The 17044-nt window shown below is 44.6% G+C and overlaps 1 protein-coding gene across 5 annotated transcripts in view; it reads left to right on the forward strand.

Annotated features, from left to right (window-relative positions):
• Positions 1-17044, forward strand: part of PTBP3 (polypyrimidine tract binding protein 3) — a 256357-nt gene that overhangs the window by 137723 nt on the left and 101590 nt on the right. For all 5 annotated transcript variants that reach the window (XM_073591458.1, XM_073591444.1, XM_073591448.1 and 2 more), the window contains one exon: positions 8510-8676. In XM_073591458.1, coding sequence (XP_073447559.1) covers positions 8510-8676 — 167 coding nt within the window. The remainder of the gene's footprint in view (positions 1-8509; positions 8677-17044) is intronic.

Here is a 17044-nt window from a genome sequence, read left to right on the forward strand (position 1 = left end):
GCCAGTGTGTCCATGCATAGTGTTACATTTAGATTCTTAGATTTAGATTTGTATTTTAGAGTAGCTTTTAGGGGCATACAAAATGCCCCAGACCTGCATTCATAGAGAAGCATACTGACATAATATATACATTTGCACATAATTTTAGGTCTAGCGACTAGAACTGAATATTCCAGCCACTAGAATGAAAATTTGTGCATACGCTTTGCTTGCATGCACGTGTAAATATCCACTAGACTAAGCATTTTTTGCACTGGATGTGGCTGCCAGCGCCTGGCAGAAAGATCCAATGAGGATTATTTTAAGATGTCTGTGTGCATGCAGCCTTAGGTGAAAAAAAGGCATTGAGTTATAAACAAGGCTCTCAACTTATCCAGGCTTCTTCTTTCCTTTTTTTTTTTTGGCCCTACTTCTATGGATCACAGGAGTGCACTCCTGTGACCCATTTTCAGCCGACAGCAGGTTAAAACCGCTGGGAGACTGAGCCAGGCCCCCCCCCCCACCACCTGCACAGCTCAGCGCTCCAGTGAGCGACGGAGGGACAGAGCAGAGGTCCGGTGACTGAGAGTCATGGGGGAACTGAGCGATCAGCAGTGTTTAACTAAGTTCTCAGTGTATGCAGTGGGGAACAAATTCAAGTTAGTGTACTTTTTTCACTTTTAAACAGTTTGTGTTGTACGTTTTATAAATATCTTGTTTATAAAGATTCTGTTTTTCTTGCTAATTTAAATGTTTTAGATAATTTCTCTGCTTATTTATGAATATTTTGATTAGGATGGAATCTTGTAAATCTATATCCCAAATATTTTACTCTAGTTAATAAGGGCATCGTCTGACATTTAAGCCTCCTGAACTAGGCGTGAGCCATCATTATCAAGAGAGTTTTCAAAGCTATTTATTTTTTTTTTACCCCCACCAATGCTTTTTTTTCACGTTAACCCTACAACACCCTTTAATGTAATCCAGGTTATTTTGCTGATCTTTATTGACAGGCTTTAAAAGTGTGCTGTCTGAACCCTTATCAACAGCTGACTTTTTCATGTGCTCGCTTATAAAAGGATAATCACTCTTTGGCCTTATTTGTCGTCTTTAGAAAAATAAAGTGTGGTCCCTCTTTTCAGTCATGTGCAATAATTACTCATTCATTAACTAATTTCTTTGGGCTAATATACAGCAGGACTCGTACTATATGGAACAAATTCTGACTGCTGTGTGCATGCTTGACAAATGCCAGGCAAAAGCATTTCTGTTATCAAGTTTCTTTGTGCTTTTTGTTTCTACCAGGTTTGGATATTTTTTTTAGTTGAATCTGGTTTATTCACAGTTATAGTGACTTTCACATTTAGTAGCAAGTTCCATATTAAGCAAACTTTAACAGTTTCTTTTCAGTTTCTTACTGCTTAATGTTTGCCAGCATCTGCCTGTCCTCTGTCTAGCTCTTGCATGTCAGTGTTTGGTTAGATGTTATGTGCATAATGGTATGCAGGTGCTAGGATTTTTTATTTATTTATTTTTTCAGAGCTTTCAGCTTTAAAATGTGTATGCCTGTGTCTCCAACACCTTCTCATCAGTTAAAGCATGTGGCGATGCAACAACGGGCATGAAAGAGGTGGGCAGTGCGCAGAATTGTGGGTGGATTGTGGAATTGATCCTCCTTTCCATAAAACAAGGCTAAACTAGTGGGTGGGTTAGACCTGGTGTCTGAGATTCCCATGTCCACCCACTACAGTGTATGGCAATGTAATTACTACTCCTCTCAGGTAAGCTAGCCTAGACGGAGCAATTTTCTTTACTGCAAGCACTGGTTGCAGGAAAGAATCACTGGATTCCCCCATCAACTCAGTCAGCATTATTGGGGGAATCCCTCCCATAGTGCCATTGTGTTCTCCTGGTGGGGGGTTACGGGGAGCTGTCCTTGCCGGGAGAACACAATGATTATTGCTAACAGCTGTAGTCACTGGAAATAAATAAAAATAAAACAGGCTGGTTGTACCCAAGTTGATTGATTAATCAACTTTGGTACAATCAGCCTGCCCACACATAGTCCGAATCTCTGCTAAACCCGGTCAAGTTTCGAAACATCTATGGCCGGCTTTGGGAAGTAAAGGAGAATGGACCAATGCTGGATTCGAGTGGGGATTTTTTTTACTTGCTGGATGACACTGTTGAAATACATAAGTATTTTGCATAAAGGTTCTAAATTAACTACTAGAATTTTGAATACAATTTTAACTAAAATCCTGGGCCTAAAGGGTAGGTTCACCCTTTCATGAAAAATGAAAAGGTGAACGAATTCCAAATATCCTGACTACCCCTCCGGACCCAGCTGCACATTAGTCAGTGTGATCTTGTGGTTGTCCTTTCCATTGTGGTGGATACTCACTCTGCGGCAGTGTAGTGTACGAGCTGACGGCACAGGCATCACGGCTGCTATATGCAGCAGGGCTAGGATATTCAGATTCCTGTGAATGAAAGGTCTTGCTACCAAAGCCGGCATAATTTCAGTTTGAATAAGCTGTGAGGGTGTTGCTCAGCACGCTTGTAATTAATTTAGTTTTCCTCTAGCTTTTGTAAGTGAAATTGGTTACGAAGATACGCGCACAAAGATGGAGGAAGACTGTACAGGAGCTTGACATTGCACCCGCCATCTGACAGCATACAGGGAGTGATAGTTATTTGCATGGGCATTGTATGTGCTGACAAACCACAATACCTTAATGCAGAGTTTTTTTTTTTTTCTTTTGTTGTTTTGTTGTTCAGCTTTAGGGCTCATGCTCACAGGGCGTTAGAAAAAACGAACTGTAACGCCACTACCAACGCCAAGAAAAAGCAGCTATAAAAACGTGCTTTTAGCAGCTTTTTGTATTAGCGTTAATGCACATTTAGCCGCGATAGCTTTTAGCGGCGTTTCTCTGACTCTATTCAAAATCAATGGTTCCTTATGGGAGCCCGTTGATTTGGAGTTGCACCAGAAGTTGGATCATGATGATCCGACTTGTGGGGCGACTTGTGTGCTGAGGATCTTGAAGGGGAACCCCCTGCCAAAATGAAAAAAAATTGGCATGGGGTCCCCCCCAGAACAATACCAGATAAAGGGGAACCCCCACGCAAAAAAAAAGGCCAAAATCCATATCAGACCGCTATCAGAGTACCCTCCCCCTTTCCTGACCTGCCAGGCTGCGTGCTCAGATAAGGGTCCGGGGGGGATGCCAATTTTTTTTTTTTTTTTTTTTTTTTGCGTGGGGGTTCCCCTTAAAACCCATACCAGACCGAACGGTCTGGTATCGTCCTGTGGGGAAACTCACAAATCTTTTTTTTTTTTTTTTCATTTTGGCGAGTGGTTCCCCTTCAAGATCCTCAGCACACAAGTCTCATCATCGTGATCCAACTTCTGGTGCGACTTCTATTCAAATCAGTGGGCTCTCATAAGGAACCATTGATTTTGACCTGTAAAAAAGAAACGCTTGACGCAGCTTAACAGCGTTAAGCTGCGTTTAGCAGCGTCAGACGTTTTTACAGCTCATTTTTTACTGCTCCTGCAAGCACAGGCTGTCGTTTTTTTCTACTGCCCCTAAACGCTTATGCCTCCAAACACCTCTGACAGTTTGTGTGCTTGGACACAGGCTAACATGAAGGGGTGTTTCGAAGCAGTTAAAAAAAACATCAGACGCCCCTAATAGCAGCTGTACAAATAACGTCCTGTGTGCATAAGCCCTTATAGATGAATTGTAATGGTCTTGTGTTCTTTTTTAAGTTTTAAACTTTTAACTATTGTATATTTGTTTTACAATTAAGCAAAATGCATCATGCAGCAGTAAAACCCACACCATCATAATGCCCCGTACACTAGAGCTGCACAATTAATCGTAAAAAAAATTGTGATCTCAATTCAACCCCAATGACGATATCTATTGCAGAGTTTGCTGATTCTTTCATATAACAAGTGGAGAGACTTGGGCCTCATGCACACAAGACGCTGTTAAACTCGTGTTCAGAGGCAGTTGGACACTTTTTTTCAACTGCCCCTGAACCCATTCAATGTTATCCTATGTGTCCATGTACACAGTCTTGTTTTTAGGCAGTTGCGTTTAACCTTGTTTTTCCAGAAGCAAAAAAATGGGTTCAGGCGCAAAAGTTTTCCACGTTTCAGACGCCAAACGCCGTTACTGCGTTTAGCCACGTTTGCGTTTATAAGTGTTTTTACAACCCGACTTTGGGGCCACTTGATGCTAGGAACCCCAAACCCAAACCCCAGGCCTAGCACTACAACATATCCAAATTTGGGGTTCCTAGCACCAAGTGGCCCCGAGATATGGGGCCCCAAAGTTAGGTCAGAAAATGTCATTCTCTACTGCAGAAAAGTACTTGACATTTTGTGACCCGACTTTGGGGCCCCATATCTCGGGGCAACTTGGTGCTAGGAACCCAAAAGTTGGTGTGCTAACACAGTTGGACTAACACTATAACATATCTAAATGTGGGGTTCCTAGTACCAAGTGGCCCCGAGATATGGGGCCCCAAAATCAGGTCTGAAAATGTCATTCTCTGCTGCAGAAGTGCTTGACATTTTGCGACCCAAAGATGGGTCGCAAAATGTCATTCTCTGCTCTGCAGACGCTTCTAGACGCAAACGCGGTAAAGCGCAGCATGCAAATGCGGCAAAACGGCGTTTCTAAACGCCGGTTTCAGCTTGTAAAAACGTGTTCAGCAGAGTTTGCACCAGCCTCTCTGTGCATGAGGCCTTATCTGCTTACTCAGCTGTCAAAAGAAAGCATCCGGGCAGTCTGCCAAGCTTTTAACATGAAAGTTGTAACTAACTCTTCCTTTTTAGATCAAAGAGATAAACTCCTGTGTGTAAAGAAAAAATCCAGGCAGTCTGCCAAGTTTTTAACAACATGTAAATGCAGGAAGTTTAACCACCTAGTCTAAATCTTTTTCTGACACTTGTTTCTTAAAGTGAATGTAAACCCAATGTCATCCTTTCTAAACTACTGCCATAGGGGTTATCTATAAGGATATACATGCCTCCTGCATGTACCTTTACCTGTCAAATGTCTCCCCTCTGTCTTTTATTAGACCTGAAAAACTGCAGATTCTGTGGGTGGGTCTGTTGTCTGGAGCTCAGTGGGTGGAGTCGTGATGTCAGTAGACTCCCCGCCCACCTCTACGCTCCCCTTGTCAATATGCATTTTTTCCTGTGTATTTCTTACACTGAACTTCTGCTATGATCTCTAACATCCAGTGAAAAGACAGGAAAGTAACCACATGACTTCAGCATGCCAAATCATGGTGAGGTGTGGAACAGCCAATCCTTGCAGAGCTGCTGAAGAAAGGAGTGGGAGGGAATTAAAAAATACTGCATGAGTGCACGAGATGTAAATCACCTGTCACTCACAGCAAGGGGGAGGATTTGACAAAGTTTTTCTCTGTTTGTCAAGATTTATCTCACTGAACAATAAAAGAGGATTGCTCAGAGCTGGATTAACTCTTTGTGGCAAGACTGGGCTCAAATGATAGGAAATCTTATACTCTACAGTATGATTAAAAAAAAAAAATTCGGGTTTACATCCGCATTAAGTTAAAATCAGTATTTTTTGCTAGAAAATTACTTAGAACCCCCAAACATTATATATATTTTAGCAGAGACCCTAGGGCAGTGATGGCGAACCTTTTGGAACTATATTTCCCATGATGCTCAACTACACTGCAGAGTGCATGAGCATTATGGGAAATGTAGTTCCAAAACATCTGGGGTGCCAAGGTTCGCCATCACTGCCCTAGGGAATAAAATGTCAATTGCTGCAATATTTTATGTCAAACTGTATTTGCCCAGCAGTCTTTCAAACGCAATTTTTTGGGAAAAAATACACTTCAATGAATAAAAAGAAAAAATGAACCAGTAAAGTTAGCACAACTGTTTTAATGTGAAAGATGTTACGCCGCGAGAATCGTGATCTATCTTCTATAACATGATATGACACATATAAGGAGTCTGAAAGGCTGCACACCCCGAATAACAAAATGTTTTAGGAATTTCCCCGTGGGGTTTTTTTTAGCAGCAATTGTGAGCCAACAAACTTATAAAAATATAAATGATTTTATTATCAAAAAAGCAAATGGACAATATAAGCACATAAGTTAAAAAATGAGCTCTGGGTATATATAATGCGAGACTAATACATTAGAAAAGGGGAAAAATCACAATATTGAAAATACCATAAAGGTTGGAAAAAGGATGAAATTATCTAATCTTGCAACCTACAATAATTGAATTGTGGTTGTGCTGTCCGATGTTTGGAACAAAGCCCCAATGCATTTCGACCTATATATTTATGGTCTTCTTCAGGGGGTTCTTGTGTTTCCTCTTCATCAAATAAGCTTGCTTATCCAGAGACTTCTTATTAAAAAAAACACACGAATTAGACAGTTGATATTCCCACTGGTGGTCTTGAAGGCTGCTGGGGAGCCATCCCCACCTTGACCCCATAGAGGGCCGCCCACGGCCGCGGGACTTACAAGTGGTCACGAATTATTGGGCACTCCAAAGGGGGGGGGGGGGTTGGGAGTGAGGGCCATAGGCACCTGACTGCATGTTTAAATTGTTAGGACTTTAGTCCCTGTGATAGGAAACATCAGGTCCAAAATGTAGATCAGTGTAAGTCACTACAAATAGCTAAAGGCTCCGATGGTCAGTAGGTGTGGTTGATCCAAAAACAACTGTTGTTTTGGCCCTCACTCCCCCCCTTTTGTAGTGCCCAATAATTCGTAGCCACTTGTAAGTCCCGCGGCCGTGGGTGGCCCTCTATGGGGTCGAGGTGGGGATGGCTCCCCAGCAGCCTTCAAGACCACCAGTGGGAATATCAACTGTCTAATTCGTGTGTTTTTTTTAATAAGAAGTCTCTGGATAAGCTACCTTATTTGGTGATCTATCTTCTAAGCAAAAAAATTGTGATTCTGATTTTAGCCAGCATCGTGCAGCTCTACCGTACACACGATCTGAAAATCGAACGACAGATCGTCTGTTTTTTTTTTTTCTTTGCATGCTAGCCATATATCGAACCTGAAGAGTTTACTAAAGTTACGAAAATTCTCGTACGACAGAATAAAAAATCAGAAGTGATGTCGTGTAGTGTATTTGTATTGTATTTTCAGACAACTGTACTGATTTATCAAAAATCGTACGATCTGGTATCTTATGAGAAAGATTTTAGTGCATGTCCGATAAAATAATATCGGATGTACTGTTGTGATTTGCTGTCAAAAGCTCTGTACTAGCGATCCGACTATCTTACGCTCGCATCAAAATCTGTATTTTTCGTCTGATTTTCAGATCGTGTGTACGGGCCATAAGTATGCAAGAGCACAGCAAAAGCTGTTCCCCTTTCTGAATAAAACTTGGTAGTGAGAAGTATGAACAGGCATGCGGGGGTTAGTCACTGCTGTATTTAATTTAGTTGTGCTTGTTAATTTCAGCTTGGGCTCTTGAGCGCTATAAAATATTTTAATGGAGGTGCTAAGGAAAGCCTCAAAAAACATGTGAAAAGCAGTGGAGGCTTTTTTTTTGGGGGGGGGGGGGGGGGGGGCAAACGAACGGAAAAATTCTGAAACAAAAACATCAATTGTAGTCTCACTGTGCCCATCATATGCAGCCTCACTGTGCCCATCATATGCAGCCTCACTGTGCCCATCATATGCAGCCACTCTGCCCCACATCATATGTGGACTCTGTGCTCATCAATTGCAGCCTTTGTGCCCATAATATGCAGCCACTGTGCCTGCCTGCCCACTGTCTGCCCGGCAGTTACCCCATCATCGTGGTGGCGTGTCAGGCGGCGAGCTGTGGGACGGTAGCACAGCGATGGATGCTGTGTCCTTCTGACTCCTGTGCATGTCTTCCTGTATTCCTTGGCGCCAATGGGATCGCCTCTGACCTCAGCCAATCAGGTGCCGGTATTGCATCCGGGCCTCCTGATTGGCTGAGAGGCGGTTCTGTGTTAGCAAAGCAAATCTTCATTTGCTTTGCTAACACACCTGGGTGCACTGCAAGCACAATGGTTTAAGCTTGCAGTGCACCTTATTTGAAGCAGTTTAGAGCCTATGGCTGTAATCAGGTGCTTCAAAAACACCCCCCCGCCGCTGTAATTCTGGCGCCCGAATAGGTGGTGGCTACAACGGCCATGGATAGATTCATGCAATACATGAATCTATCCACAGTACACAGAGGGGGTGGCTGGAGAGAGGGAGCGGCGCCTGAGCGCCCCTAATGGACGCACCACTGGTAAAAAGGAACCGAGAGCCCTACCTGAGGCTGAATTGGATGTTAATAAAATATATATATACTATTTAATCCGCTGGCTCATAGAGGTGATTGGTGGGCTTTCCAATTTTACACTAACATGTAAGCCTCAGGTGTAGGCATTTACCTGTATATTTTATGTTTTGGCAATTTATTTGAAATGACTTAATTGCTTATTTGTGATATTTTTTTTTTTTTTTTTTTTTTTTACAGCTAATGGGAACAATAAAAAATTTCAAGGAGATCGCTCCCCTTGTTCTCCATCAAGAGTACTCCATATCCGCAAGATTCCAAATGAGGTCACAGAGTCTGAAATCATCTCATTAGGTCTGCCATTTGGAAAAGTAACTAATCTTTTGATGCTGAAAGGAAAAAGCCAGGTAAACCCAATTGCAGTCAGAATAATAAAGTTGTCTGTCATTCTAAAACACACAGGAAACTGCTTCATAAGTGTATGGAAATGATCTAAAATACTCTGCAGTGCAAAAATTGTAATGCATAGAAACCTGTGACCTGTCAATAGTTTTTAAGGGAGGTTCAGGGCAGTTAAATTAAGCAGGAAATGCTAAAGCCTGCTGTTTTTTTTCCTTTAAAAAGGATGCGGTTTACTACCGCTTTAAAGCTGGTGGGGGGCAGCTGCAGCATGGAGGTGAGTGGGAGGCACAGACACATGAAGCTTTTTTTTTAATCTGAATGCAAAACATGCTTTAAGGTAAAAAAACTTTTTGCCTTTTTAGAACCACTTTAAAGTTATTGTAAAGTCTTTTTTTTCTATAAAATTAACAAACATGTTATAGTTACCTGCTCTGTTGTAGTGGATTTGCACAGAGCAGCCCAGATCCTCCTCTTCTCAGGTCTTTCTTCTGTGATCCGTGCCCTTCCTTCCTGTTGAGTGCCCCCACAGCAAGCAGCTTGCTATGGGGGGCACCCGAGTCAAGTCACAGCTCAGATAAGTATTAGGGGGGCTGCTGCACACAGAAGGCTTTTTATCTTAATGCATATAATGCATCAAAGCGGTGTTCCAGCCGTGATTTTTTTTTTTTTTTAATGAAGACAACCGGGATTCTTATTACTAAGTTCTTAAAAAGCTAACTATATGCAAAGTCCCTTTTAATATTATAGTATTTTTTTAAATAAAAGAAACGATAATAATCCTTTGGCTGCACGCTCCCATCTTAATTGTGGGCATGTAAAGCCGCTAGTGTAGTATTCCGGGATAAGGTGCTGCTGATTACCAAACATGCACCTCCCGATCTCGTGTGTGTTCAAAAAAAACCTGAGGCGTGACCTGCGATTGTATCTCTGCTTGCCATCACAACGGCAGCGTCGGAGGAAGGTCCCACCCTGTTGTTGACTTCTGGGAATGATGACACACATCTCCCAGGAGCCAGGGCGCCACAGGATATGACGTTGCCCGCCCCGGCGCCCTGTACAGGAAGAAAAAAAATACACCATGAAAAGAAGGTAAAGAAAGCTTGGGAAAAAAATGCCAATGCTGTTCTGACTTACTGGATTGAAGAGGATGATGCAAAGTAGCAAATGTGGGTGGAACTCTGCTTTTAAGATAAAAAAACCTTCTGACTTTACAACCCCTTTTAATGTTTCTTGACCCCATATAATACCCAGCCATGGAAAAAAATATTGGCCTGGAGAAATTGTGAAATTTAGTTTTTTTTTTCTATTTGGAAGAAAAAAAGTTACATAAGTAGACATATTTATACATATGTTAAATGGTCAAAGCTCTCTTAAGTTTACAGTAAAGAGGAAGTTAACTCAGCCCCTCAAATGCTCCTTCTTGATAAATACAGTCTAATAAAGCTTTCCATAACATTCTGCATTAATCTTTACCCCCTAAGGATGTTTCTTACTTTTTTTTCTAGTTGATTTGTAATTTCTACTTCCTGGTTGCAGCCAGCGCCATCTTAGCTACTGTCTTCTGAGTCAGAAGAGCAGTTTACTTCCGCCCTACCTGTGTTTTCTGTTTGTCTCTGCTGTAACTTCGCAAATGCTCAGTAATGTTGTAGCCATGCCTTGTTTTCATTCCTGATTAGTATAGAAATAATATCCCACATATTGAAGCATAGCAAGGTGAGCAAGCTTTGCAACACATATTTTTCTTTATCGTACATCACAGGACACAGAGCCACAGTAATAACTGTATGGGTTATATGGCACCTTCAGGTGATAGACACTGGCACACCCTAAACAGGAAGTTCAATTCCCCATATAACCCCTCCCCTTACTGGGAGTACCTCAGTTTTTTCGCCAGTGTCTTAGGTGTTGGTCACGAGTAAAGATGTGCTGTGCTGGGCTCCGCTCTGAGTATTCCTTGCTGGGGCAAGCTATGCAACCGGATCCATTCAAAGTGTCTTTTTCAGGCCAAGTTGAATGGTATCCAGGCCTCGTGTCCAAAGAAATTAGGTTTTACCTGTAACGCTTCTCTTTTAAGAGAGCGGGATCCAGTATTTGGTTTTCTCAGCCATATTCCTGGCGGGGTGCTTTACAGGCCCAGGACTGTGGATCCCCCGATAAAAAGGTGGCCCCAGTCTCTGAATATTTTTTAAGGGAGCCCGTGTGAGTGGTGAAGATAGGGTCTGTTACCACAGAACCCTGCAGCTGGATAAGGTAAGAGAGATTCCTAAAGATTTTTTCTAATTCTTATGGTTTTTTTCTCCTTTAAGTAAATGTTGTCATGCCTATAGTCACCACAGGGGGCTGTCAAGAGCATGTACCTGTTCGATGCTTGTCAGTCTCGCTCTGTGTAACAAGCTGCACGCTTCCTCTGGCCCAAGCTCCAGGTAAAGACATGGGAAAGGGTTTTTTTTTGTTTTTTTTTCTCCTAGGAATGTCCACCCACCTGGATAGCTTTACTCCAGGCAGAGGGAGAATGGTGTCAGTCGGCAGTGTGCAGCGCCGCTCCCGCCTCCATTACAGTGGTAACCATGGGCAGCGCTCCTCCACTCCAGTCCTCCTCCATGCGGTCCAGTCAGGATCGGAGCCGCTCACATGGGGAAACAATCTATTTAGAAATAGATGGGGGGGGGGGCTTAGCGGCGTTGGCTTGCTTCAGCGTCCACAATGCGGGCTGTATAGCTATAAAATGCACCTTTTTTCAGGTGCATACAGCTGAAGGAGGGACACAGAGCGGACGGGTGGCATGTGAGTGTGGGTGACACAGGCATTCTCAGGCACATTTACTTAGACATCAGCTTAATAGCAACGCCAGTTGCTGAACTATTGCTCAGCAGTGTGTGCGTTTTTTTTTTTTTTGGTAGTACCTCTGCATTGTACTCAGCACTATGACTAGAGGAGGTGGTACAAATGCCACAAAAACCAAGGACACAAAGGGGTTGCCCTCAGGCCCGAAGGACACTCCGTCTGCAAAACCATCCCGATCTAGTGAGGCTGGTCAGAGTGAGCCATCAGGTCATCAGGGGCTGCAATTACTTCCGACACTTCAGCCCCTTTCTATATAACTGAGCAGGTTTTCTCCTCTGAATGGTTTAGAGGAAAGATTAGTGGCTTTAATTACATCTTCACAGAGTGGAAGAAAACGCTTTAGTTCCCCTTTTACAACCCAGGATCCTCAAATGGAGGAAATGTGGGAGGGGGAAAATGAATCCCCCCTCAAGGGACCATGAAGAGGCTGATGATTCCTCTTCCGAGGGATCAAGTGTGGAAGGACCTTCTTCAGCTTCACATGCTGAGAAGTTGCTGGTGCATTCTCTTACTGAAATGGTCCGCTCCACATTTAAGCTACCCTTAACGGAGTCTGTTGAAGAGCCCACTTCCTGTTTGGGTTCACTAAAGCCTCAAGCCTTGCGTGCCTTTCCTGTCCATTCATTACTAGAAAAGCTTATATATTCTGAGTGGGATCACCCAGATAAGCACTTTTCTTTATCGTACATCACAGGACACAGAGCACCATAATAATGACTATCTGGGTTATATGCTACCTTTAGGTGATTGGACACTGGCAACCAATAGTAAGAAGGTTCCTCCCATATAACCCCTCCCACACAGGAAGTACCTTTTAGTTTTTTGCCAGTGTCTTGAAGGTGATGTGATGGTCATGGCTGTGGAAGCTCTTCAAATTCTTCAATAAATGTCCCAGTGAGGATATATTTTAATCGGATCCATTCGGATGGCATGTTAAAGCTAAAGTGGATGGTACCCGAGCCTTGGTTCAGGAACAAGGTTTTGCCTGTAATGTGTCCTTTATGGCGCTGGACCCTTGTTATATGGTATTCCTGGTCTATCACTTTCCCAAGGGAACCAGAAGGGTGCCTTACAGGTCCAAGGGTGTGGACCCCGAACAGAGGGGGACCCGGTCCTTGAAGGTCCTCAGTGGCGCTACCCGCGGTGATGGGGGAAGATTGGGCCTGTATCAGGCCCTGCAGCGAGGACCGGTGAGTGCTCCCTCTGGAGGCCTAAATTGTATCATTATTGTTGCTATAACATAAGATGTTTATTCCAGATTGCGTGCCTTGTGTTCCCACTGTATGGAAGGTTGCAATGCAGGTGTCTCCCGCACGGGGACCGCGTGTGTCGGGCGCGTGCGTCATCCACATGCGTACGGCGTGTGCGGGTGGCGGTCGCTGTGTGCATCGCGGCATGCCTGTTTGGTCACTGCGTGCATCGCGGCATGCCTGTTTGGGCGCCGCGTGTCCCCCGCGGGCGTGCGCATGCGCAGTAAGATTCCCGGCGTGCGTGCATCACGTGACGGCGCGCACATATAGAGGGAGGTCAATGCCGCTTGTCAGATTAGGCTTGTAAGAGCCAGGAGCCTAGTGTACGGTGGGACACAGTCTGGGCACGTGAGTCGGGCATTTGCAACACATTTTAGGTTTAAAGGCCGTGGTAGCTGCTATACGCTGGACTCAGCCTTATAGCACAGAGGGAGTATTTTTTCCTCTAACCTTGTAAGCAGTGTCTTCCAGAAAACGAGGTACAGGGAGCAGGGCAAGTCCAGGGGTTAAAGCGACTCCTTCAAAAACAGGAGATCAACCTCAGGTTACTGGCCTGGCTGAGCCATTGCATTTGTTAGGCATAGTGGCCACTACCAATATCCCTGCATCGGCTTATGTTACTAAGGATGACTTAGCATCAGCCCTAGCTGGCCTTGAAGGCAAAATAGCGGGTATAATTGCCTCAGTAACACAGGGAGGGAAGAAACGTCATGGATCTCCGTCTGCGGAGCCTGGTCCCAGTTGGGAGTCATTTGAGCACCAGGACTCCCTTAGCCAGTTGGGTCCTTGTGATTTGGATCCAGAATGGGCAGAGGATTTGGAGAAGGTGGCCGTAAAGGATAAAGAGGAAGGAGAGGCTGAAGAGTCCTCGGCAGGGGACTCAGGTTCGGAGGAACCAATTTCAGCTTCCCAATCCCAGAAATTGTTTATCCAATCTTTGGCTGAAATGGTGAGAGCAGGATTTAGGTTACCCCCGGTGCAGGGACTGGGACTTTCCTGTTCTACATTGGGATCCTTGCATCCTCAGCAAGGTTCCCAGGCGTTCCCTGTGCATCTATTATTGGAGCAGGTGATTTACGCTGACTGGGACAACCCGGGCAGGATGTACTTGCCTCCTAAAAGGTTTTCTTTTCTATACCCTATGGAGGAAAAATTAAGGAAAAGGTGGGATACGCCTTTGGTTGATGCTGCCATTTCATCAGTGAATAAAAGCCTAACCTGTCCAGTGGATAACGCCCAAGGTTTTAAAGATCCGGCAGATAAACAACTGGAATCCTTACTAAAAGCCTCCTTTGTGGTGGCTGGGTCAGCAGTACAACCGGCAGTTGCGGCTATCGGTATTTGCCAATCCTTGAAGGACCGTTTTAAGAGATTGGTCAGGAACCTACCCGTTCAGGAGGAATTTTCTGACGAATTGTCGGAACTTCCTCGCGCTTTATGTTTTCCGGTAGACGCATTAAAAGACTCGATCCAGCAAATGTCTCGTTTTGCGCTACTCTCAATCCATATGCGCAGGGTCTTGTGGTTAAAGAACTGGTCAGCTGAGATGCCATGCAAAAGGCTACTTGCAGCTTTTCCTTTTCATGGTGAGCGTTTATTTGGAGAAGATCTGGATAAATATATCCAAAAGATCTCAGGAGGAAAGAGCTCCTTGCTTCCGGTTAAAAGAAGGAATAAGCAGCCTTCCTTTAAGATTCCCAGAGCTCCTGGGCCAGACGCCTCTTCTCCCAAGAGGTATCAACGGCCTCAATCGCCTACTTTTAAGAAACCTCAGGGTCAGAAAAGACCTTGGACCCAGAAACCGGGCAAAACAAATTCCAAGTCCTCCTTGTGAAGGGGCGCCCCCACTCTTGCGGGTGGGGGGGCGGACTGCCAGCGGTTTGCAGACGCTTGGGGGAAATTGGTTCAGGACAAGGCTACAAAATAAAGTTCCGGGATTTTCCCCCAGATCGGTTTCTGGTATCCAGACTCCCATCGGACCCAGAAAAAAAAGAGAGGCCTGTTCCTAGCCTTAGAACAACTAGAAAGGCAGGAAGTAATTATCAAGGTTCCGCACAAGGAAAAATTCAAGGGATTCTACTCGAACCTATTTACAGTGCCAAAGCCAAATGGGGAGGTAAGGCCCATTCTGGACCTCAAATCCCTCAATTCCTTTCTAAATGTCCAAACCTTCCGTATGAAGTCGGCTCGTTCAGTAATCGCATCCTTGAGAAGAAGGGTTTTTTTTTCGCATCCATAGACATCAAGGATGCATACCTACATGTACCGATTTTCGGTCCGCATCAAAGATTTCTGCGCTTCGCAGTAGAGGGGTCTCATTTCCAGTTTGTGGCACTTCCGTTCGGTCTAGCCACGGCCCCTCGAGTCTTCACAAAGGTTCTGGCTCCAGTGTTGGCTTTTCTAAGGTCCCAAAGGATCTCGGTAGTAGGATATCTGGACGACCTTCTGTTAAGGGACCAGTCTTATTCCACCTTAGTAGAAAACGTTACAACTGCCGTTCAGTTCCTAAAGTTCCTTGGCTGGATTCGGAATATGGACAAATCGGCCCTTCATCCAGTTCAAGTCTTGACATATCTAGGCCTGATCCTGGATACAACCCAGGAAAGGGTAATTTTACCTCCCTTAAAGGTCAGCTCCATTGTGGAGCTGGTCCGAGAAGTCAAAAGGGCAGAAAGGTCTTCAATTCGACTGTGCATGAGGCTGCTGGGCAAGATGGTGTCATCTTTCAGCGCAGTTCCTTATGCGCAGTTTCACTTCAGGTTGTTCCAGAGAACTATCCTGGAAGCTTGGAACAAGTGTGTTTAAACTTTGGATCATCCCATGTCTCTATCCCTACAGGTAAAACAGGACCTCTCTTGGTGGTCAAAAACCAACAACTTGAGGGGCGGAAAATCCTTTCCACCTGCAACCTGGAAAGTGGTGACTACGGACGTCGTTTTGGCTGGGAAGCAGTCCTGCAAGAGGCTTCCATACAGGGAAGATGGTCCCAAGTAGAGAAGACCTTGCCAATCAATCTGCTGGAAATCCAGGCAGCTCGCTTGGCTCTCCTATTCTGGACATCCAGATTGCGGGGGTTTCCGGTCAGAGTCCAGTCCGACAACTCCACGGTTGTGGCATACATCAACCACCAAGGGGGCACCCGGAGCCAGGCAGCGCAAAGAAGTAGATCACATATTAACTTGGGCAGAGAGACGCATGCCATTTCTGTCGGCAGTCTTTATTCCAGGTGTGGACAATTGGCGGGCAGACTACCTAAGTCGTCAGCAATTGTTACCAGGGGAGTGGTTCCTTCACCCCGAAGTTTTCCTTCAAATCTGCCAGCAGTGGGGGATGCCAGATGTGGATCTCCTGGCATCCAGGTTCAATGCCAAGGTGGACAAGTTTGTTTCCAGGACCAGGGATCCACTTGCTAATGGGGACGGATGCAATGGTGATTCCTTGGGATCGGTATTCCCTAATTTATGCTTTTCCTCCGATCCAGATGCTGCCGCACCTGTTAAGCAGGATACAGGAGGAACAGAAAACAGTAATTCTGGTGGCCCAGGAGGTCCTTGTACTCCGAAATTGTGAGGATGGTGGTAGGAGACCCATTGTGCCTCCCATACCACCCAGACCTGTTGTCCCAAGGTCCCATATACCATCCTTCTTTATGGTCGCTGAATTTGATGGTGTGGGTGTTGAGACCAGGGTACTTAAAGGCCCCAGGTATCAGAGGATCTGTCTTGTCTACTCTGATAAATGCTAGAAAGCCAGTTTCTAGAAGTATTTACCATAGGGTCTGGAAATCGTACATTTCCTGGTGCGAGAGGAGAAGATGGCACCCTCGCAAGTATACAATTGGGAGGGTCCTTGTCTTTCTTCAAACAGGAATTGATTTAAATCAATCTCTAGGGACCATTAAGGGACAAATTTCGGCCCTGTCGGTTTTTTTTCCAGAGGCCAATAGCATCTCATTCTTTAGTATGAGCCTTCGTCAAGGGGGTACTGCACTTAAGGCCACCGGTTATGCCACCTTTATGCCCCTGGGACTTGAACTTGGTGCTATCAGCTCTACAGAGTCAACCCTTTGAACCTGTTAGGCATATTCCTTTTAACTAGGAAATTTGGTCTTTTTAGTGGCCATAACCTCGGCTAGAAGGGTGTCAGAATTGGTCGCCCTTTCTTGTGAAAAACCTTTTCTGTTTGTACATCAGGACAAGGTGGTGATGCGTCCCCATCCAGACTTTTTACCTAAATTGGTTTCCAGTTCTCACTTGAATCGGGATATCATTTTGCCTTC

The sequence above is a fragment of the Aquarana catesbeiana genome, linkage group LG01 (assembly GCF_042186555.1).
Source record: "Aquarana catesbeiana isolate 2022-GZ linkage group LG01, ASM4218655v1, whole genome shotgun sequence".
NCBI lineage: Eukaryota > Metazoa > Chordata > Amphibia > Anura > Ranidae > Aquarana > Aquarana catesbeiana.